Raw genomic sequence first — 22751 nt, forward strand, 5'->3', positions numbered from 1 at the left:
AATCATATTCTTGGCGATTTTTGAACTGTGGAGTGATGTGCTCGGCGAGTCACGTGCCCACTGCTCCCCTCGTCGTACCCAGCTGTCTCCCCTCCTCTTCTCCCTGCTCCCCAAGGGAAGGTCCCCACTCTGGGGCAGCCGTGTGGAGATGCAGCAGGGAGGGAGCAGGAGCTAAAGCCAGTGGGACAAGATGAGAAGTGGTTGAGCAGAGCGAGGTAGGCTCCCGGGTGCCATTTCTGTGCCACCTTCATCTGCCTGCCCACTCCCAAGAGAGACAATGGCAGCGGCCATGGCTATGCTCCCCATCTCCGGGCACGGCCACAGGGTCAGTGCAGCCCCCAGAAAAGGGATCAGTGGGAGCAGTGTGTTTGTTCACCTCTGGAAGGGCTGCACCAGGGTGGGGACCCCCGAGCACTGGGGGCTGGTGAAGGCTGGGGACATCACTTGAGAGGGGCATCCATTTTAAAGGTCTGTATTCATTCCTTTACCCCCACTCCTGCTGTCTCCTCCGAACAGCCCTGCCCAGCTCCCCTGACTTCCCTGCACACCCAATTTCTCCACACCCTCGTGTTTTTGATGCTCTTCATGCTTGTCTCGATGGCCGTGCTCTCAGCCTCCTACCCAAGCTGCTCTGTTCTCATCCCAGCTGGCTTTTCTAGAATTGCACCTTCTAGGAGCTGGGGAGTATCCAGAGAGGCAAAGTCATCTGGCTGCTTTTAGTCAGTGTAGCAGGACAGAGAAGTGAGAAACAGCAAAGTCGGGGTGACTTTCGTTCAAGCAGGGCAATGACTTTGGGCCGGATTCACAGACACAGGCTGTGCATCCCAGGCACCGCCCCACGGGAGTGCTCGCCCGTGCTGATGCCGGGGCTGCTGCCCCAGCCAAAACCCAGGCAAAAGCAAGGTGCTTGCAGATTTTAAATCAACAGAGTCAGAGGCTGGTGGAGGTGGCAGAAGCCCGTGACTAAACAGGTTATGCGCAACAAGCACACGCACGGGCCCAGGCAGCAGCTGATTTTCACAGCAGCAAGGGGCTTCACCCCATCCCTGGCACGTGGCTGGGAACAGGGTGGGCTGCAGAGCCTGGACAATCCTGTGATGTTCGGGAGCAGGGCACCCACACCCACCCGTGTGGATCTGACCCCAAGGGAAGGGAGATCGGGGGCGATGAAAAGACTGATACTGCACACCCCTCCTGCAAATGTTGGGGGGCCCTTCAGCCACGGAGGGGAGCAAAAGCTGCAGCTGACATAGGACAGGAAGGGATTTTGTTGCAAAGCAAAACCTGATTTCACTCATGCACACCAACACACCCATGCCCACGGGCTCCCAAGCACCAAGACCCTTGTATCCAGCTGGCTTGGCCAAGATTTCCTGCAGTGCCTGGTAGGACTGGGGTCACCGTCTGTCTGGTCCTCACCATGCCCTCCAGCTACGTGCCCGACCTTGACCTTGGCCTGTTGCCTTCATGCTAGGCATGGCTCAAAGGCAAAAAACGAGCCAAGCAGGGTGAAATGAAAAAGGAGATGGGGCGACTGCATTTGCATTAGAACAAAACAAGAAAAAACACAAAAGAATGCCAGTAAGCAACCTTCTGCTGTTTTCCATAGCCATTGGTGCCTAAATACCAGTGCAATGCTGTGGATGCAATGGAGAAGGCTGTAATTTGGGTGCTATCTGTAACAAACCAGCATGTAAAGCATCACCTGCTAAAATTGATATTTTCAATTCATCAGGCCTACACTGGGAATATTAATGGTCCTGAGGGTCTTACTGAGCCACTAATGGTAATTTTTAACAGAGCCAAAGCACTGAAGGACAGAAATCACTCCAATTGTTAAGAGAATAAACTGGTTGACCCAGAAAACTCTAGATTACTGATAATACCAGAAAAAAATAACAGAAGAATTAATTTTGATTCTGTCAGCAAAGAACTAAAGACCTTAAAATACATGTAATACTGATCAGACTTGTGTCAGGGAAGGCAGGTATTGCTATGCAAACTTGTCATCACTTTTCAGCACGATTACATGTCTGGCTGATTCAGATCAACACCGCTGGCATGACATCCTTACTTGGAAACTGGCAGGAGATAATGATAACAGCATTCGCATAAATCACGATACTGCTGCAGAGAGGGATGGAATAATCTGTTTTCCACATCAACAGAAGAAGGAGGCACATAGTTCCTGCCGCAGGTCTTTCCAGATCTACTTTTTGTGTTGTCCCAGAATATTTACCTCAGCATGCCAAGTCAGCCTGCTTATATTCCTGCATTGCTAAGGACACACCAAATGCATCAATAGCAAACGTGTGCTTGTCAGCAGGAGCAATACTGCTGGGGGCCTTTGTAGTAGGGATCCCCAGGCATGGGTGCAAGGTCCACAGTGATAAGAAGTGTTTACTAGAAAAATTGGGGATAATGCTAAGCTAGTAGTGTTAGTGATTAGTTACATTAGTTAGTGATTAGTCACAGTAGCTAGTGAGGGGGACAATTAACTAGTAGGGATGGTTTAGAATTGTCCAATTAAAAGGCCCCGTTGCAGCAAAATTTGCTTTAATGCAGCAAAATTTGCTTTAATACAGTGAAATGCAAAGTAATTCATTTGGGAAGTTGGAGGAAGCGGCAACCTTGTCACCTATTACTCTGCAAATCCACTTGTCACCCTCAAACTTTATCAGTGGTAATTCAGGATTCATTTCAAGACCATTGATTAAAGCGCCGAAGCCAGCGGTGCCTGGCAGGGATCCCTGCAGCAGCCCGGCAGCCCTTTGCTGATGATTCACCATTGCCATCCAGCACTTGGGTACCCCAGCCTGCCTTGCCAGGCACCGCACCGACACTGCTGCTCGTTACCCGGGACCCCCTCTGCACTACAAGCCGGTTACATCTCTGCGTTTGCCCTGAGCAAACCTGTCATCTCAAGAATCGAAACCAGGCTTGTTTGGTGAGGTGGGTTTTCCATGGTTAATTGACACCTGGTAAGGATGCTGAGGGTCCCCCAAAACGTGCAGAAGCCCTCGGTACCCGACTCTTGCCAGACTCTGCATCCCTCTGCCTGGGAGGTGGTAAAGCCCTCCTGGCTGTGTCCAGTGCAGGGCTATTAAATGGCAGAGTGAGAGCCATACCGTCCCAGGGAAGGGCACAGCCGCCCCGGTGTGCACAGGGCACCTGGGGATGGCTCGTCCTAATGACGAGGGCCACGTTAGGCATGGGAGCTCAGCAAACCGGGGCTCCTGAGCCTTTACAACAGGGAAATCCTGCAGAATAACTGTTGTTTTACATGCACAGCCCCTCACCATCTGAGTTAACTCTGCTACGGAGCTCTCAGGGATGTGTTCAAGCCAGGCATCCTCAGGATGGCTGTCGAACGCAAGGTCTCAGCCCAGTGACCCAAAGCCACCAGCTCCCGGAGCCCGGGGCTCTGGGAGGAGCGGGGAGCCCAGCCCTGGTTTCACATACCACACTCTCTCCACACACAAACAGCTCCAGGCAGGAGCACCCTGGGAGCCATTGCCCAGCTGGGTTATTAAATGCATCTTTTATCTCATTAGCTGTTTCCCTCTGACGTCCACCAGCGCTTGGCCAGCCGCCAGCACCTCCTTTCCGCTTTTAATGACTCTACAGCAATCCCCGAGACTCTGGCCTAGTTTGTCCAGGCCCAGCTCTGCTCTCAGCGTGCCCTTGGGCCAGCAAGCTGTTTGCATTACGTACAACCCACTTCCACCTGCAAAACCCCCACCTCGCACACATCTGTCCAGCCATCGGAGGCTCAACTGCTCCCCACAGACAGGAGCAGAGAAGAGCCATTGGCGAGATGCTCCTGCACCAGGAATTGCTTGCTTTCCCAGGGGATGTCGGACTTGCCTGCCTGGCAGTGGTTTATCTACCTCAAAGGAGTGGGTGCATCTGCAGAGCCACCCAGCGTGAATCTGCCGTGTCCCCTCTGCTGCCCAGGGGCTGGGGGCTCAGCCACAGTGGCGCAGACGAGGCGTGCGCTCCTGGGAGCGGGGGAAGCGGTCGCTGCCTCTTGCCCCATCACTGCCAGCTCACACAAGCACGCTCTGCAGCATTGCAACAGAGCTGACCACAGCCTTGTTGCAGTTCCTGAGAACTTGTAAGACAGGAAGGCCTAAAAGGCCAGGGATGGAGACTGACTCATCACCGTGCCTACGGTCCCGCCTGGGGCATGCAGAGTCCCTCCAGCCTGATGGGGTAACCCGTGCCCCTCCAGGAGCTCCTACCAACACCCAGCTGTGCAGAATTCATTGCACTTCTGCTTCCAGCTATTCCTACACCGCCTCTGCCACTGCCAGCTCCAAGAGCTGCTGGAGAAGAGGAAAAGCAGCACTGGTCCTTCCACACAGCCCACCAGCGCTGCACACCGGCATCCCTTGAGAGCATGAGGACACCTCACCAGGCTCAGCTCCTCCACCACGGGCCTGGAAGCAGCTTGTTCACACCAGGCATGCTCAGAGCCCTGACATGAAGTCACTGCAATTAGACAGCTGCAGTTTTATTTTGCTCCCGTGGGTGTGTAGCTGCCTTTCCCAGGACGTGAAGAAAGGCGGATGACACTGGCAGCCAGGGAGGCTGACTCTGAGCCAGAAAGGCTGCTCACCCAGCGCTGCTGTGCCTGGAAAAGAGCTAGTCCCAACTCGTCTGCCGGTCCCTTTTAGTCCTGCACGTTAGGGCTCAGCATGCATGTGGGGCTGCCTGCGTCCCTGGGAGTGCCTCCCTACTCTTGCCCAGTGATTCAGGGCTTAGGACCGTAGTGAGATCTGGAATTAGCTTTATTGTTCCTGTAACGCGGCACACGCTCCAGGCAATGCAGCAGGCGTTGCACAATTGACTTCATTTTATCTGAACCAGCAATTACGCTGTTGTTGCTCAGCTCCAGCAGAGAGGACTTCTGTCAGATCACTACCATGCTCTGCATCCCAGCAGGTCTTCAGGAGTAAATGCCACACATGGGTTATTGAAGTTGTCCACTGATGAAGATCCCTTGATCCTGAGACAATCATGCTTCACTACCCTTACTGCTAGCAAGCCTTAAACTTGCATCTTATTGCCCTGAACATGCAGAAGAGTTAATCCCCTTCCTATCTGCATATATTTTAAGGCCTTTATTGAGTCTCTGCTTGGTCTTCTAGATAGTCCCCATTCTTTCAGCCTCCACTGCAGCCCATGGCCTCTAGCCTTCCAGTCACCCTCATTTCTCATCTCAGATCATCTCTATCTACTCCAGACAAAAGATGAGGTGCTCCGAGGGCCCTTTCTGACCTTAACAAGGCGTGAATATTTTAAGGAATGGCAAAGGGAGCATTTTCTGCCCATCTCCACGCTGTGCTAGAACATTTCAGGGTGGCAAAGTATGTCCCAAATGCCGTCATGCTAGAACTGCAGCAGCAATCAGATATACGATGCCGGGCCCATCACCAGGAGCAAGCTTTAGAGTGCTTTAGGGACCCTACACAATGGCTCGCTGGGATACTACTGGAGCAGTTAGCATCACAAGGGACTTGCTTGAACTCACAATGTCTGCAAGATGCAGTCAAGGCCCGTGCTTTCAACAGACTCATTAGTTTCACCAGCCAATGTTGTCCGCCCTGCGTTAACCCAGAGGTGCCTTTCTGCTTTGAGAAGGTTGTCATCACGGCTCACCCTGCAGCAGAGCATCGTTGGCTCTCTGGGCTTACGAGCCCAGCAGCTGGGCTTGCTGCTGGTATCCTCGGCCAAGCAGTAGGCAGTGCTTGGCCGTGTGGGGCTCTGGGAGCTGTTGAACCGAAAGAGCTCCTTCCTGCCTGGTTGCTCCTGGACTCAGGCTCCTGCCATATCATCCAGTGCAGCCACTGCTGGAGAGCAAACTGCACAGGGCACTGATGGGCTGGAGGCATATCCCGGCTCCTCCACCTCCCCGCTGAACCACGCTGCTAAGAGGATTATGGGCAGAGCAACTGTGCAAGGATGGAGTGAGGGGTAAGCAGAGCAGGCACAGATGCAACCCCTTTGGGAAGCTCCTGGCTGAGGTTAAAGATGCGGACAGGAGCCCATGTTCCTGAAGCACCCCTTGTCATCTGGTGCTTGCCTTGTGCCCCCCTCCAAGCTAGGCTTAAAGTGGAGCACACTGGGCTTCCTCCCCAAACCCATAGCACAGCTGTGGTCTCTTCTACCTTCCCAAGACAGCCGTGACCCCAAACTGCTCTGTGACACTGCTTGCTCTGCCTGGAACAGCCTGGGAGGAGCTGAGGTCTGAAAAGTGGGAGCAATAGTTTGGGGAACTGGGGTGTGGATGGGATGTACCAGGCTGGGCTCTGAACGGGTCATCTCCTCCCCAGTTTCAGCTCTGGGTGCTTTTAGGTGTGGCAGACTTTAACATGCTTCTTCTGGAAGAGAGCTGTTTGAGAGGCTTTGTTTGGGTAACTGCAAGCAGTGGTTCCTGTACCAGCAGGTACCTGTCCGAGAGCTGGCTGATCTCCTGGGCCCCGTGGGCAGCAGCAAGCAGGGGTTTCCTCTGCAGCATGCAGGGCTCTGCCCCTGGAGTATCTTCAATCTGTTTTTCCCATTCTTCTGTCAAGAGATGGTTGAATTCTGACTCACTAGCCTAAAATCTGCCTTGCTTTTTGTACCTGTCTGGGCACTGGTGCAGGGTCTAACTTTATTCTGAGCAATGATGAAAATGTTTCCCGAGCAATTCTTGTAACCTTGTGATTTCTGATGTGGTCTGAAAACATTTGCAGGGTCTTCTTAGGCATGTGGGTAACATCTCTGTGAGAGAGGGGTCGCCTCGGGACGAATCTTCTTCCAGCCAGGGTGAGCTCAGCCTCCGCTGTGTGCTTGCAGGCTGCTGCTACCAGCATCTGCCAGGCTGTTGAGCAGTCAGCCACTGACAAGATGCAGCCGATTGGTGCTCCCTGGATTTAGCCAGCTGTTCTTAAGCATTTCAAAAAAGCTTAGACATCTGTTTGGGCTTTTCAGATCAGAGGTACATGGAGATGCGTAGCTCCGAATGACTCATGGCTCTCTTGTCAGTCATTGCTGCCCTGCTTGTTCAACATAACAGCATCTTGAGTGGTTATTTTCACTGTGAACATCCATTTGCAGCAATGATGAATGAGGGACATTTCACTCTCAGCTCTCTACCAGAATGGTATATAAACAGATCCAGGCATCTCCTGGAGAAGTATCACATCATTTTACACCCCGAGGTGCCACCAGATTGTCATACAAATCATCCGAAATTGGGTGAACCCCACAAACCTTGTGTGGCCACCTGAAATGCTGCTCACTGCCTAGCTCCAATGCTTGTGCTTCCAACCACTGCTGCAAAGCATTCATGCTATAAACACCCCAGAATTAATTTTCACTGTGGAAGTAAGGAGGGTGCTAGGAGATACCCAGTCAAAAGTGACACCTTGGCATCCAGCACACATTTCAGTGAGCCCCTTGGCAAAGATTTTCATGGGGAAAGATGATCCCATTGCTCCTTTTCACACAATTTAACTTCTGAGGCTCAAATTTTGATGCCTCAGTGCTACCAATTACTCTCTCATTCTCATGGACTGTCTGCATCAGCATGGTCTGTGTTATCTAGTGATCTCTGAGGTCACTCAAAGGACATTTATACCACGGGGAGGAGTTTAGGGATTTCCAGAGTTATTTTCCAGAGTCACCACAGCATCCTGTCCAGGTTCAGCAGCACTCACAACCTGAGGCATCTCTGTGGAAAAAAAAAATTTCCCACCAGCTTGATTAAATCCACTCTGATTGTTTGGCTCAGCCATTTCTGCAGGTCTCAAAAATGTGTTGCTTAGACACCAGCACAGTCTTCACAGCAGTACTGCTGCTTTCAGTCACTTTACACGTGTTCATCAGTGAAGGTGACACTTTCCAGGTGACTCAGGCACAAAGAAAGGCTATTGTGGGTGGATAATTTAGGTCCAGCTTCCAACTTTCAGAGCGAGCTGAGAGATGACAGTGCCTTTCAGCAAAAACTCATTAAGTCAGAGGGCTCAGGCAGAGGCAGGGCTGGTTCTGCACTGCAGTGGATGCTGCGAGCATTTTGGAGGGGGGAGGAAAGGATGGACACATTATTCATCGTAGCAAAGCCAGACATCAGTGAAGTCACTGCAAAGAGACCCCCTTTGAGGTGCTCCAAGCTCTCCTCATCCCCAGTCATTTCATAAAGCTTTGTGAAATCAGATCAAAACCAGGAGGTAAAGCAGAGTCAGGCTGGAGAAGGAGGAGCCCATCGGCAGGCAGGGCTTTCAGACACAGTGCTGGGGCACAACCGTCCTTAAGGGGCTTGCGGCAAAGAACAGAATGGAGTTTTCCTGCTTTCTCCTCACCGATCTCCACAGAGGCTGGGAAAGCTTGTGCTTGTCTCTGAAGTGTTTCTCCCGGGTGTTGCTCAGGGACCTTGAGCGGCTGGCAGAGACCCAGCTCTGTGCTCACCCAGGGATCACATCAGCACCTACACCCACCAGGAGGGAAGACCTGAGCCAGGTTCTTTGCTGCTTTTCCTTCCTCAGCTCCCAAAGCCTCTGCCGGTTAATGCCTGGATGGTGCCTCGCACCAGCAGGACACCCACCAAGAAGGTGCCATCTCTGCCCCTCATCTCTGCCAAGACCGGCAAGCATAGTAAGACCAACCCTTATGCCCCCATGCCCGTCCCCCGAGGGAACTCCCGGGTCTCCCGTGGCCCCTGCGAGGCAGGGAGCGGGGGTCCGGGGGGGGTGCTGCTCCTCGGTGACTCCACCAATGCACCCAGCCGGCTGCCGGACAGCAAAGCCGCATCTATGCAAAAGTATGCAAATACGCGCAATGCACGCAAATTTATGCAAACGCACGGAACCGTCTCGGGCGGGGCGGCCCGCCCCAGAGCGCCGGTGCCGCCCCCGGTATAAGGCGGCGGCGGCGCGGCCGTCCCGGCCGTGCGGAGCTGCTGCAGCCCGGGGAGAGGCAGGTCGTGCGGCGGCGGCGGCATCATGGTGAGTGCCGGCCCCGGGCTGCCCCCTCCCTCCGGTCCCGAGGGTGTCCCCAGGAGTGGGGGGAACCCCGGCGGGGCCCTCCCCGGAGCAGGCTGCGACCCCCATAGCTTCACGGGGGGGGCTCCCCTGGGAGCCCAGAGGTGCGGGCGATGAGAGTACCCTCTGTGCTTGCCGTGCCTCTGCCTGGCTTCAGCCCTTTCTGAGCTGCTCCCTCCCCGGCACTCAGCAGCCTCCCTCCTTTGAGCATCCCCCTTGCACCCGTCTGACATGTCCGAGGCCAGGAGGCCACTAGCCAAACCCGGCCGTGTGCGGAGACTGGCGTTTGGGCTGATCCTCTCACCTCTCCTCCCTTTTAATAGCCACGGTTCCTGCCCATCTTCCCTGGTAACACCTCCGGCTGGGGGGAGCGCGCCCAGTCTGCCAGCCCCCCATGCTGCAGACCCACAGCTGAGCCCCGGGAGCAAGCTGTGGCTTTACCCACTGCCCTGCACCTCGGGTGCCAGGGTCCAACCCGTGGGTGGGCATCACTGTGGGTGAGCCTCCGGGCTGCCCTGCTGCCGTGGTCCTGCTGCGAGCTCTGGCCCCTGAGCTCTCTGGCTGCTCTGGAGAGTACCCCAGCCCCAGGGTGCCCAGGCACACTCCCTGCTGCCCCACGGGGCTGTGCTCCCTGCCCTTCCTGAGCCAGACCTTGCCGCGAAGAAGTCAGTCTGCCAGCTGGTGACCAGCAGTGCTGCGTCCCTGGTGCTGCTGGGCTTTGCCCAGCGTGCTGTCAGGGCTGGGTCCCACAAAGTCAGTCCTGGCTGCTGCATGTTGGCAGGATGAAGTGTGGTGGCCAGCATAACCCTCTGCCCTCCGCTCTGATTTGCAAGGTCCTTGGCCAGGGAGGAGTCCTTTCTCGTCTCTTCTTCCTTGTGGTCATCCAGAGGTGCTTGCAGTTGTGTCAAGTGCTTGCTGTGCACTTCTGCTGAGGGTCCTGGAGCTTCCTCAGGACTTACCGTTGGCTCCTTGTGTTACAAAACCTTTATGGACCTGCTGGGAGGGCTAAGTAGGGCGTCACTTTGCTGCCCCTTGCACCTCAGCTTTGGGAAAGGTGGGGAGATGAAATTCTGCCTCTCACCATGGGTATCAAGGGCTTATTTTTCTGTCATCCCTCACTGTCACTGCTGCCTCTGAAATGCAGCACCAAAAGCACCCTAAATGCAGAGAGCCGGGACTTGCTGTAACCTGTGCAACTTCCTCGGACGGCCGTTGTTGCCGTGCTCCTGAGCGCAAAATGGCTGGCTCCACCGGCTTCCTGCCAGCTGAATCACTGTGGGGCACCCATGGCTCTGGAAATCCGGTTTGGTTTGGATGCTCCTCTGCCTCAGTCGTGCCTGATGACGCATCCAAGTCCTTGGCAACAGCAGGGCTGAGGCACTGAATATTTTGGTTCTTGGTGAAAGGGCTGCAGGTTCTGGGGTGCCTCACCTGGAGGGAGCAAGACTGCAGAGCCCACCTCAGCCTGGCCTCCCCTGAGGGACCTGAGGCTGCCCTTGAAGCCCTGAGCTAGAGGACCCTCCCACCTCAGCCCTTTGGTTCAGTTAAGTGCGCTAATGCTTCCTCCTCCTCCAGAGCTAATTTAGGGAAGCTGAGCCTCAGAGCATGGCAACTGTTCACTGCTGCAAATCCCCCGCCTTGCTGGGCACCCATCCTCAGTGCCGTCAGCTCCCAGCGCCCGGGTGATGCTTTGTCACGCCAGTAGCAATAGGGGCCATGCCAGCTGCTGCAGGGCCCCAGCCCTTAAGCCAAGTGGGTGTTTGGGCAATGGAGAAGATGCTCTCTGGGTGCTTCCCAGAGCTGTGGGTGAGGTAGTCCAGGGAACGTGCTGGCCTGGTGTCCTGGGCTCGAGCAGATGGGTCTCCATCTTCCCTGGACCCCTGAGGTGGGCAGTCCAGTGATGGGAGGCAGAGCACCAGATTTGGCAGAGGACAGCAGACTGGGATGGACACAAAGCACCCAGGCTATAGCGCAGTGTGGCTCGAACAAGCCGTCAAGGGCCTGGGCTGCCCTGCCTGGGTTGTGCACCACCTGCAGCAATTGCGTTTGTGGTCCCGGCTGGGATCTGACCCTGCCTCCCCCTCCCCAGCGCGAGTGCATCTCCGTCCACGTCGGCCAGGCCGGCGTCCAGATGGGCAACACCTGCTGGGAGCTGTACTGCCTGGAGCACGGCATCCAGCCCGATGGGCAGATGCCCAGCGACAAAACCATCGGTGGAGGGGACGACTCTTTCACCACCTTCTTCTGCGAGACCGGGGCTGGGAAGCACGTCCCACGGGCCATCTTTGTGGACCTGGAGCCCACTGTGATTGGTGAGTGTACCTCAGTTGGGCAGTAACGATGGTCACTATCTCTGGGAACAACCCACTGCGGGACAGTCCCTAGGGTGACTCCTGCCACCTTACCCTGGGCAAGTTAGAAAATCTCTGACATTGTGCCAACCTCTCCTAGACGAGGTTCGGGGAGGAGTCTACCGCCAGCTCTTCCACCCTGAACAGATGATCACCGGCAAGGAGGATGCTGCCAACAACTACGCCCGCGGGCACTACACCATCGGCAAAGAGATCATCGACCAAGTGCTGGACAGGATCCGGAAGCTGGTAGGTGACCGCAGAAGAGGGACATGTCCCCCGGGCTGAGCTCCAGCATCACGCTGGGAGTGGGAGCATGGTGGGAGTGCTGCTGTGCCCTGGGAAGGATCTGTGGCTGCCCAAGCAAAAGTTTGAAACTTCCCTCCAGCAAAGTCAGTGCCTGGAGGAATCTTACTTGGCTCTCTTTGCAGGCTGACCAGTGCACAGGCCTCCAGGGATTCCTCGTGTTTCGTAGTTTCGGAGGGGGCACTGGCTCCGGATTCACCTCCTTGTTGATGGAGCGACTCTCTGTTGACTATGGCAAGAAGTCCAAGCTGGAGTTCTCCATCTACCCTGCACCACAGGTCTCCACCGCTGTGGTGGAGCCCTACAACTCCATTCTCACCACACACAGCACATTGGAGCATTCAGACTGCGCCTTTATGGTGGACAATGAAGCCATCTACGACATCTGCCGCAGGAACCTGGACATCGAGCGCCCAACCTACACCAACTTGAACAGACTCATCAGCCAGGTTGTCTCATCCATCACAGCATCGCTGCGGTTTGACGGGGCCCTGAACGTCGACCTGACTGAGTTCCAGACCAACCTGGTGCCCTACCCTCGCATCCACTTCCCCCTGGCCACCTATGCTCCAGTGGTTTCGGCTGAGAGAGCTTATCATGAGCAGCTGTCGGTGGCCGAGATCACCAACTCCTGCTTTGAGCCAGCCAACCAGATGGTGAAGTGTGACCCTCGCCACGGCAAGTACATGGCCTGCTGCCTGCTGTACCGCGGGGACGTGGTGCCCAAGGACGTCAACGCTGCCATCGCCACCATCAAGACCAAGCGCAGCATCCAGTTTGTGGACTGGTGCCCCACGGGCTTCAAGGTGGGCATCAACTACCAGCCCCCCACGGTGGTGCCGGGGGGGGACCTGGCCAAGGTGCAGCGCGCCGTCTGCATGCTGAGCAACACCACGGCCATCGCCGAGGCCTGGGCTCGCCTGGACCACAAGTTCGACCTGATGTACGCCAAGCGAGCCTTTGTGCACTGGTACGTGGGTGAGGGCATGGAGGAAGGGGAGTTCTCCGAGGCGCGGGAAGACATGGCCGCTCTGGAGAAGGATTACGAGGAGGTGGGCCTGGACTCCTACGAGGATGAAGAGGAGGGCGAGGAGTAGAGAAGGCCCTGGCAAAAAGGACCGTGCTCCTTCCCCATGTTACCTGCAGAAACCCTTTGCAATAAACCATTTCAGAGCCTCTGTGTCTCCCACTAACCCCCCAGCTGTATCGGTTTCTTGCCAGGTCAGGTGTGTGGTGAGTGCTTCAGCTCTGCTGCTGGTGCTGCTATGCTTCCTCCCAGTGCTCTGCTCCAGCTCCGGCTTGCTCCCCACATAGGTAAGAGCCCCGTACCTGGGGGTTATGGCCAGGACACATGGCGTGCTCTGGGAAAGTGTCCAAGCACATCCATCAAAGGGACCTGAGGAGTGCTGATGATGTGATGGGAGAAGCACCTAGCTCAGGCATATGGTCCTCTGTCTGGGAGCACCTCTGCCCACTCCCTGCCTGGCTCTGCCAGTGCTCTGCCATCACCCTGGGACACATTGCCCCACTCTGCCTGCCCCAGCTTGTCTTCTGCATTGTCCCTGTGCTGAGCCCTCTCCCTGCCCTGCCTGGCAGTGAGAAGTCTGAACACCAGCTCCTGGCTCCAGCTGCAGACTGGAGATTTCTGTTACCCATTATCCAGCACGCTGGGTCCAGAGATTAATTTTCCCTGCTTATCACTAATGCCTCAGCTACATTGACCCACAGGGGCTGTCCTCCCCTGCCCTCCTCCTCCCGGCATGCACCCGTGTCAGCTGGAGGGGAAAGTGTGAGCCAGCCCCGGGCTGCATGGATTGCTGGAGCGCAGCCAGGCACTCGTCCCACTGTGCAGGGCTGCTGGCACTGTTCCCCATGCCCGTGACCAGAGTGCTGGGCTCAGACTGAGTGGTGCCTGCTGCTATGCCAGGGCAGGAGTTGCTGCCCCTCATGCTGGGCACTGCTCTGATCCGCTCCTTACTGAGGTCTGAGTGTGGGGCAAGGAAGGACCCTGCTCCTCCAGGGTAATCCCATTGCAGAGACACCTTCTCCCTGTGTCTTCAGAGACCTGACTCTGCTGCTGGAAGCATGTAGGAGTTGGAATTGTGCCCTATTACTTTTTTTCTAAAGGTTATCCTGCGCCTCTGATCTGGACCCTACTGCAGAGGGACACAGCAGTGTCTCCTGGCATGCTACTGAGCAGCAGAGCCCCCATCCCCGTGGGCAGGGAAAGCTGTGTGAGCCCGTGCCCTGGCAGCAAGGACAGAGCCCTCTCCCTGCTGCACGTAGCGTGCGAGGCCGGGGTGCTGGGATCTGCCTTTCACCCAGCCGGCAGCCAGGCTGGTGGTCCCACATTCTTAGCAGCAGGATCAGCCCTGGCCCCAGCAGGGGAGGCTGTGCTAGCCGGGGCTCAAACGGAGCTGCTTCTCTGAGTGTAGTTACAAGTCATTAACAGCAAACGGGCTGCAATGACCCTTTTTTTGCAGCTGGGCTAGCCCCCCAGCCCAGATTTGTCGTGCTGATCTGCAGTCTCACAGAGGTGTGCGTCACTGCCTGCCTGTCCCCGCCGGGAAAGAAGGGCAGCCCTTGGCCAGAGGTTCCCTAAGTACTGATGGCAAAGTGAGGTTTGGGGGCACCCTGGGCTCCAGAGCCTGACACGTTTCTCCTCCTTTCTCCTGGTCTAGAGACCCAGGTGGTCTCGGGGTGTCCCTAAATCCCAGGGAGCCTGCAGTGCGGGGGAGCTGGTGGCAGAGCAGGGTAGGGGCTGCTGTACCTGCTCCGGCCCCCGTCCTGGTGGCTGAGCACCGCCTGTAACCCCTGAGGGCTGGAGCCCTGACCTGCCCGCAGCCTGGCTGGATGCCCCTCGCTTCCCTCCCGGCAGAGGAGGCAAAGCGATCCCGATCCCTACACCTTGGGGGTTCTCGCAGCCGGGAGGGACCCAGGCAGGCTCCCGCTCCCCTTGAAGTGAGTACTCCCGCCCCGCATGCAAATGTACCCAAATAAAGGGGGCGTGGTGGCACCAAGCCCCTCCCACCTATAAGAGGGCGCTGCGGCGGGGATTGCAGCAGCCGCAGCTCCGTGCCGAGCCCCGCCGCGCCGAGCCCCGCCGCACCGAGCCGCCGGGAGAGCCCGGACCCCCAGCCGCAGCATGGTGAGTGCGGACCGGGCGGCGGGGCAGCGGGCACGGCGGCGGGGCGGGGGGCACCCGGCAGCCCCCCTGGAGCACTGGGCACGGCGGAGCCGCCGCGACGCGCCCCCTCCTTCCCCGCCGTGACCTTGGACAGCCCCACCGGCCCCTGTCCGGGGGCAGCCGTGCCCCCCCCCGCCGCTTCTGACCGCCCCCCCCCGCTGCTACCGGTCTTGGGGCACCTGGGTCCCCGCGCCGCCGCAGCGGAGGGGGCGCTGAGGATGGAGGGGGGTGACCCCTCCGGTGTGGAACGGTGGCCGCGGATGGACGGGGACAGCTGCCGGGGGTGGAGGCACCAGCCGGGCACCGGGGGCCGGAGCTGGGCGCTCGGCGGAGCTCCCCCCGCGGCAAGCGGGCGCCCTGTCCGGGCGGGCGCGGGGGTCCCGTCCCTCCGGTCGGTCCCGTCCCGTCCCGTCCCCCGGGGGTCTGGTAGCGGCGGAGCGGGCCGAGGCCGCTCTCCAAACCGGGCAATCGCCGCTGCCCTCGCCTGGGGCCGGGGCTATATTTAGCGGCTCGTGGGGGGGGGCACACCGGGCCGTGCCAGGAGGCGCAGCGCCCGGCCCGCTGCGGCACTGACCGGGCTCTGCCGGGGACCCTGCCCCGGGCCGGCCTTCCTCCCGGCCGGCTGAGGCTGCCCCGACCCTCCTCCTGGCGGAGGCAGGAGTCTTTGTTCTCCCCCAGCGCTGGACCGGGGCACAGACCCCGTCGCGGCTCAGAGCGCTACGCAGTCGGGGAATGCAGGAGCGAGGAGCTCCGGGACCCCCAGGCTGAGTTGTGGTGCCCTGCCTGGGGGAGCGGGGGTGCCGGGAGTAGTGATGCGGGGATGCTAGGGCTAGCAGAGGAGGGATGCCAGGGGTAGCGGAGCAGGCCTGCACCTGCAGGAAGGGAGCACAGGAGGCACACCTCCAGCTCGCAGCCTGCTCCTCCGCGCTTCTGCCCACCTGAGTTTTGCAGCAAGGGGTTGGGACTGCATAGCTTGAGGAGTCTCTGTACTGCCTCGCAGACTACTGGGCTTCACAGACAGCCCTCCTCCGGCTGCCTCCCACTGCCCCCGCATTCCCAAGGCCCCTCGCCCCAGGAGGCTGAGTGCTAACCTCGCTCTGGAGCAGCAGGCAGAGGGGTTCCCCATGCTGGCTGCACCTCATGGGTTAAGCATGTGTCTGCTCAGCCCAGCACCTTGCTGGGCTGCCCTGTATGGGGAAGGCGCTGTGGCTGCTGGGGAGCCTGGCAGGGTGGCTGAGGCAGGGGAGTTGGGCCAGGCTCAGCTACCTGCACTGCTGGAGGACAGCCCCGGCCAGAGTCTGTGGGGCTGGTGGCTCCCAATGCCGGCTGAGTGGGAGGGACACCAGGCCCAGCTCCTGACCTGGCATGGTGCCTGTGCATGGCCAAGGGCAATGACAGCCGTGTGAGGACCCTTAGGGGCATGCGGGAGGCCATCCAAAGGAAAATGTGCTCCCTGGGGTCACTGGCTAGGGCAGGTCCCATGCGGGTGGTTGTGGGGCACTGGCACCAGGCAGAGCCCTCCCTGGGATGGGCAGGACAGAGCTGTGCCAGGGTCTGACCCTGCCTCCCCCTCCCCAGCGCGAGTGCATCTCCATCCACGTGGGCCAAGCGGGCGTGCAGATCGGCAACGCCTGCTGGGAGCTGTACTGCCTGGAGCACGGCATCCAGCCCGATGGGCAGATGCCCAGCGACAAGACCATCGGCGGGGGGGACGACTCCTTCAACACCTTCTTCAGCGAGACGGGGGCCGGCAAGCACGTGCCGCGGGCCGTCTTCGTGGACCTGGAACCCACGGTGATCGGTGAGTGCTAGAGTTTGCACAGCCTGGGGTGCAGCTCTGGGTGGGTAGCAAGCGGCTGGTGCTTGTGGTCTGCTGGCAGTATCCTGTACTGGTTTCAACCCCAGGGCCCTCCGTTCCTCAGGAGAAGCCACAAACCCGAGCACCAGCTTTTGTTCCTGAAGTGTCCTAGAGGCAGCGGTGCTGGTAGTCTCTGCTACCACATGTGCATGAAGAGAAACCAGCCCAACCGGCACGGCAGCTCCCGCTGTGCCGCTGCACACTGTGGGCAGGCAGCTCTGGATGGGTGGGAGAAGCTGAGCTCCTGCCTAGGGAGGTGGCAGCCACCTCCCTCTGCCAGAGAAACCTGACGCCGGTGGTGGCCCTGCTGACGTGTGGGTCCTTGGCCGTGCCCCCGGCAGGCGGAGCTGGGGCGAAACATGGGTGCTTACACCCACTTGGCTGCTTGGCGGCCAGTTTAAACCAACAGCCTCCACCAGGCTCAACCCTCCCCTGCTCTCTCCTAGATGAAGTTCGGGCTGGAATCTACCGGCAGCTTTTCCACCCCGAGCAGCTGATCACGGGCAAGGAGGATGCGGCCAACAACTACGCCCGTGGGCACTACACCATCGGGAAGGAGATCATCGACCAAGTGCTGGACAGGATCCGGAAGCTGGTAGGTGACCGCAGAGGGGGGACGTGTCCCCCTGGGCTGAGCTCCAGCATCACGCTGGGGGTGGGAGCACACTGCAAGCCCTGCTGTGCCCTGGGAGGGATCTGCAGCTGCCCATGGCTGGGCTGGACCAGGTCCTGAAGGACTTCTGAACGGTCAGACATTCACAAAGAAATCCATCTCAGAGCAATCTCATGTGTCTCTCTCTGCAGGCTGACCAGTGCACAGGGCTGCAGGGCTTCCTCGTGTTTCACAGCTTTGGAGGTGGCACCGGCTCTGGATTCACCTCCTTGTTGATGGAGCGACTCTCCGTCGACTATGGCAAGAAGTCCAAGCTGGAGTTCTCCATCTACCCGGCCCCGCAGGTCTCCACGGCCGTGGTGGAGCCCTACAACTCCATCCTCACCACCCACACCACCCTGGAGCACTCCGACTGTGCCTTCATGGTGGACAACGAGGCCATCTACGACATCTGCCGCCGCAACCTGGACATCGAGAGGCCCACCTACACCAACCTCAACCGCCTTATCAGCCAGATCGTGTCCTCCATCACGGCCTCTCTCCGCTTCGATGGGGCCCTGAACGTCGACCTGACGGAGTTCCAGACCAACCTGGTGCCGTACCCCCGCATCCACTTCCCGCTGGCCACCTACGCCCCCGTCATCTCGGCCGAGAAGGCTTACCACGAGCAGCTCACGGTGGCGGAGATCACCAACGCCTGCTTCGAGCCGGCCAACCAGATGGTGAAGTGCGACCCGCGGCACGGCAAGTACATGGCGTGCTGCCTGCTGTACCGCGGGGACGTGGTGCCCAAGGATGTCAACGCCGCCATCGCCACCATCAAGACCAAGCGCACCATCCAGTTTGTGGACTGGTGCCCCACGGGCTTCAAGGTGGGCATCAACTACCAGCCGCCCACGGTGGTGCCGGGGGGGGACCTGGCCAAGGTGCAGCGCGCGGTGTGCATGCTGAGCAACACCACGGCCATCGCCGAGGCCTGGGCCCGCCTGGACCACAAGTTTGACCTGATGTACGCCAAGCGGGCGTTCGTGCACTGGTACGTGGGGGAGGGCATGGAGGAAGGGGAGTTCTCCGAGGCGCGGGAAGACATGGCCGCTCTGGAGAAGGATTACGAGGAGGTGGGCCTGGACTCCTACGAGGATGAAGAGGAGGGCGAGGAGTAGAGAAGGCCCTGGCAAAAAGGACCGTGCTCCTTCCCCATGTTACCTGCAGAAACCCTTTGCAATAAACCATTTCAGAGCCTCTGTGTCTCCCACTAACCCCCCAGCTGTATCGGTTTCTTGCCAGGTCAGGTGTGTGGTGAGTGCTTCAGCTCTGCTGCTGGTGCTGCTATGCTTCCTCCCAGTGCTCTGCTCCAGTTCTGGCTTGCTCCCCACATAGGTAAGAGCCCCTAGGTCCGCTCCCTGGGGCTGTGGCACACATCCCGCCCACTCGCTGCTCCAGCCAGGGATGGGTACCGCTTCCTCGTGTGGTATATGGCCCCACATTGTATCCTGGAGCTCAGGGGAGCAGATTTGGCCTAAGCAGGAAAAGATCAGCGGCTGCTGGGGCTTCTCCCCCTGTGCAGCCTGAGGGTGGGTGGGCTCATCTGGAAGGATAGTGGCTGAAGTAGTGGGAGCAGTCTGGCACCCCTGTCCCTGTGGCCACAGTGTGGGACAAGGGGCATGCCCAGCTCTGCGGTGCAGCGGGTGCACCTCGAAAGGGCATCCAGTGCGGCATGAACCCCCGCGGCCGCTTTACTGCTGTGTTGTGGTGAGAGGATTAAAGGAGGGGAATGCTCCCTGTGAAACTGCTTGTCTGCATCTCTTTTTTTATCCCCCCTCTGTGGGCAGCCCAACTGCTGCATGTCCCAGTGAGCCCATCCAGCCAAGGGTGCCAGCCGGGCTTGGGGGTGTCCCCAGTGCTGGGATGGTTGTGCTGTCCCCAGGCTCTGCTCGCCCCCACTGGAGCTGGGCTGCTACCCCTACCTCCCAAGCTCTGGCAGCTCCCCAGCCTGGGCACCCACCTCCCTCTCCTTGGGCAGCTAAGAAGCTCTGCCTGTACCCCTGCCACTGCCTGCCTGCCTGCGCTGTGTTGAGCCCCTTCCCGCAGTGCCCAGCCCTGGAGGCTCTGACAGCGGTGCCTGACTCCAGCTGCAGAGTTGTCTGAACTCCCATCAGGAGCACGCTGGGGCCAGGGATTAATTTTCCCTGCTTACTGCTCATGCTCCGGCTGTGCCGCCCCACCGGGGCTGTCCCCCGCTGCCCTTCCCCTCCAGCAACGCTTGGCCGCTCAACCCCGACAGCGTGCCCCTTCCTCGTGCCCCTGGTGGGACCCCCTCCCTGCAGACAGAGACACGCGAAGCACACCTCTGCAAGAACATCTTTTATTCCAAACACAAGGCAACGTTGGCGCTGAGAGCAGCAGCGGAGCGGGCGCTGGGTGCCCCCACCTTGCTCCAGCACCACACCGGGACCCGGACCGCAGCTCTGCCCTTGGTCAGGAGCGATCCTCCTGGGGTGCAGAGCTGTGGGGCCATGGCTGCCATCACCTGGGAGATCCCACAGCATCCTCCTCTGCAACCCCTGGGGGGAGGCAGCGGCCGGTGAGGGCCCTGTGTTTAGCAGCAGGTCACACGTCCACAGTTCTGGGGCACAGACCAAGTCCCAGGAAGCAGCATCCAGGGCACAGAACACTCCAAATCCAACACACCTCCGGCACAGAGCAGCAGCTCTCCCCCGAGTGCAGCAATCCCCTCTGCAACGGCTCCGCAGGGACGAGGGCAGCTGCTTTTACCCTGGCTTGTCCTCGGGGCGCATCGCCACCGCGGGGTGGGACAGGCTCAGATCTGCGTGGTGTCCTGTCCCGCTGGCGCTGGTTGCAGCCCATCCAGCTGGTGGAGGATGTCACTTATGCTGGGTCGCTCCTGGGGGTTCAACGTCATCATGGAGGAGAGCAGGCGCTGCAAGGCAGCCGAGTACCTGGAGAAAAGATGGCGGGGGAGATGTTTCACGAGGCATACAGCACAGGGGCCTGCTCGGGAGCAGGGTCACCCTCCCCAGGCCCTTACCTGGTCGTGGGGGGCACGACAATGGGGTTCTGCACCGCCAAAGCCACACTGTCACCCTTCTGGAAGATGGCGTCGTAAGGGCCCTCTCCAAACATCATGCAGTACAGCACGCAGCCTAGGGACTGGAGCATGGTGGGGTCAGGGCAGCCCAGTGGCAGGGGGCCGGGGAGCAGGGGGCTGGATCCTTACCCAGATATCTGTGCGCTCGTCTATGACGCACTGGCTTGGCACCGTGAAGAGCTCGGGGGCACGGTAGGAGATGGTGCAGCGCTGGGCAGCCCAGTCCTGCAGAGAGGAGGGTGAGGATGAAGGCCTCGGGGCAGTGACAGGCTGGTGGGCTGATGTCTCAGGGCACCCACCTGCACAGCCATGGCCTCCTGAGAGCTGTTGACTTCGATGCGAGCTCGGTTCATGGAGCCCAGGTCCATCAGCACGGGCCGGTCATCCTCATCCAGCAGCACGTTGGTGGGCTTGAGGTCCCTGCAGGGATGGATGTCACTGATCGCCCACTGGGCCCCCTGCCAACCCCCCTGGCTGGGGCTGCTGGCCTCCCACCTGTGTGCATAGCCCTTGCCATGGATGGCTTGCAGCCCGCTGCAGATGCCATGGAGGATAAGGAGGATCCGCTGCTCTGGCATGAAGGTCCCTTTCTCTCGCAGTGCTTCCACCTCGCGCCACAGGGTCCCTCCCTGGAAAACGCAAGCAGCTGGTCGCCACTGCCGCTCCTGGTGGCAAGGGGTTGGGGGCGGCCAGGGGAGCCCCCCTCACCTTCACATAGGGCAGGAGGAGCCAAGCCTCATGCTTGGCACCCTTCTCCACCATGCAGTGGGCCACCAGGCGCAGGATGTTGGGGTGGTCAAAGAGGCCATGCATCTCCACCTCATGCAGGGCAGCCTGGCGGTCCTCCTTGTCATGGCACAGGATGCGCTTCAGGGCATAAAAACGACCGTCCCGCAGCCCCTCCACCAGGTCCACATAGCTGAAGCCCCTGCGAGGAGCCAAGCGTGGCGTGGGCTGGGTATCACACTGCTGCAGCACCCACATCAGGGCCCTGTGCCCAGCCTCAACTGTGAGGACCCAGGGGAGGGGGACAGAGGGCAGCGGGTGCCTGCACGCCTCTCCATCAAAACCCCCCAGGCATGTACATTCCCCCCACTTTGGGGGCACCTGCCAGGCACCCAAAGCATTCCCCCCTCTGCATGAACAACCCCACTGGCCCAATCACCCTCACTCCCGTGGGTCCAAGCACCCACTCCTGGGCATGACCAACCCCTGCCACCCAGCATGAGACTCCTCCTCCATGCACATGCTCAGGCATCTCCCTGCTATGCTTAAGCATCTCCCCCCACTATGCCCAAGTATCTCCCCCATGTCCAAACACCGCCTGTGCTCAAGCATCTCCCCACCATGCCTGAGCATCCCACACACACACTCAAGCACACCCCCCATGCCTGAGCATCACCCCAATGCCTGAGCATCCCCCTGTGCCCAAACATCCCCTATACCTGAGCATCACTTCCATGCCCGAGCATCACCTCCACCCCCGAGCCTAAACATCCCCTATGCCCAAGCATCCCCCCATGCCTCAGCATTACCTCCATGCCCGAGCATCCCCTGCATGCACATGCACCCCCCATGCCCGAGCACCCCCCCCAGGCACAAGCAACCCCCATGCCTGAGCACCCTCTGCATGCATAAGCACTCCCCCATGCCTGAGCATCCCCCGCACGCACAAGCAGTCCCCAAGCCCGAGCACCCCCCCCAGGCACAAGCACCTCCCATGCCCGAGCATCCCCCCGTGCCCGAACATCCCCTATACCTGAGCATCACCCCCGTGCCCGAGCATCACCTCTACTCCCGAGCCCAAACATCCCCTATGCCCGAGCATCCCCCCCATGCCTGAGCATCCCCCCCATGCACAAGCATCCCCCCATGCCCGAGCAACCCCCATCCACAAGCACCCCCCCAAGCCCGAGCATCCCCCCATGCCCGAGCACCCCCCCCATCCACAAGTACCCCGCCCCGCCCCAGCACCCCCCCATCCACAAGCATCCCCCCGCCCGAGCATCCCCCCCCGTGCCCGAGCACCCCCTTATGCCCAAGCATCCCCCCGTGCCCGTGGACCCCCCCCCGCCCGAGCCCCCCCGCGCCCCAGCCCCCCTGCGGACCCCTCTGCCAAGCGGTGGAGCACGAGGTACCGCGCTCCCCCCAGGCTGACGGTGCCGCGGGAGCAGACGCACAGCGCCTGCCCCATCGCCCCCCCCGCGTCATCGCCCGCCGCCGCGCGTCACCCATTGCGTCACCAGCCGCGTCACCCACCGGGCGGGGCGCTGCAGCCTCTGCCGGTCCCCGGTGCCGCCG

General features: G+C 59.6%; 3 protein-coding genes across 6 annotated transcripts in view; 2 read left to right on the forward strand and 1 right to left on the reverse strand.

Annotated features, from left to right (window-relative positions):
* Window positions 1-19130, forward strand: part of LOC115342843 (tubulin alpha-5 chain) — a 35010-nt gene extending 15880 nt beyond the window's left edge. Inside the window, exons 1-6 of one of the 4 annotated variants that reach the window (XM_030017954.1) lie at window positions 2194-2197; window positions 7576-7579; window positions 11116-11338; window positions 11478-11626; window positions 11809-12997; window positions 18722-19130. In XM_030017954.1, the coding sequence (XP_029873814.1) occupies window positions 7577-7579; window positions 11116-11338; window positions 11478-11626; window positions 11809-12780 (1347 nt within the window). In that variant the 5' untranslated portion in view covers window positions 2194-2197; window position 7576 and the 3' untranslated portion in view covers window positions 12781-12997; window positions 18722-19130. Of the gene's footprint in view, window positions 1-2193; window positions 2198-7572; window positions 7580-8937; window positions 8991-11115; window positions 11339-11477; window positions 11627-11808; window positions 12998-18721 lie in introns of those variants that run through there. The other 3 variants (XM_030017950.1, XM_030017952.1, XM_030017951.1) reach the window with 3 other exon arrangements.
* LOC115342842 (tubulin alpha chain) lies at window positions 16415-19130 on the forward strand. The gene is made up of 3 exons (XM_030017949.2): window positions 16415-16671; window positions 17175-17323; window positions 17533-19130. Exons 1-3 carry the CDS (start codon window positions 16551-16553, stop codon window positions 18502-18504), a joined length of 1242 nt encoding a protein of 413 aa, XP_029873809.1. The 5' UTR covers window positions 16415-16550; the 3' UTR covers window positions 18505-19130.
* A 562-nt stretch (window positions 19131-19692) lies between these two features.
* On the reverse strand, window positions 19693-22736 carry STK16 (serine/threonine kinase 16). The gene is made up of 7 exons (XM_030017962.2): window positions 22559-22736; window positions 21159-21378; window positions 20946-21079; window positions 20750-20870; window positions 20580-20675; window positions 20391-20512; window positions 19693-20301 (listed from the first exon to the last, which is right to left on the reverse strand). Exons 1-7 carry the CDS (start codon window positions 22642-22644, stop codon window positions 20163-20165), a joined length of 918 nt encoding a protein of 305 aa, XP_029873822.1. The 5' UTR covers window positions 22645-22736; the 3' UTR covers window positions 19693-20162.
* Window positions 22737-22751: the final 15 nt, after the last annotated feature.

The sequence above is a fragment of the Aquila chrysaetos genome, chromosome 6, assembly GCF_900496995.4.
Source record: "Aquila chrysaetos chrysaetos chromosome 6, bAquChr1.4, whole genome shotgun sequence".
Lineage (NCBI taxonomy): Eukaryota > Metazoa > Chordata > Aves > Accipitriformes > Accipitridae > Aquila > Aquila chrysaetos.

Coding starts and splice junctions, on each gene's coding strand:
- STK16 (XM_030017962.2), bottom strand. CDS start 22,644: ATGGGGCAGGCGCTGTGCGTCTGCTCCCGCGGCACCGTCAGCCTGGGG. Junction 20,871..20,945: donor GGCAAGGGCTATGCACACAG/GTGGGAGGCCAG, acceptor CCATCCCTGCAG/GGACCTCAAGCCCACCAACG. Junction 20,513..20,579: donor ACGAGCGCACAGATATCTGG/GTAAGGATCCAG, acceptor ACCATGCTCCAG/TCCCTAGGCTGCGTGCTGTA.
- LOC115342842 (XM_030017949.2), top strand. CDS start 16,551: ATGCCCAGCGACAAGACCATCGGCGGGGGGGACGACTCCTTCAACACC. Junction 16,672..17,174: donor CCTGGAACCCACGGTGATCG/GTGAGTGCTAGA, acceptor GCTCTCTCCTAG/ATGAAGTTCGGGCTGGAATC. Junction 17,324..17,532: donor TGGACAGGATCCGGAAGCTG/GTAGGTGACCGC, acceptor CTCTCTCTGCAG/GCTGACCAGTGCACAGGGCT.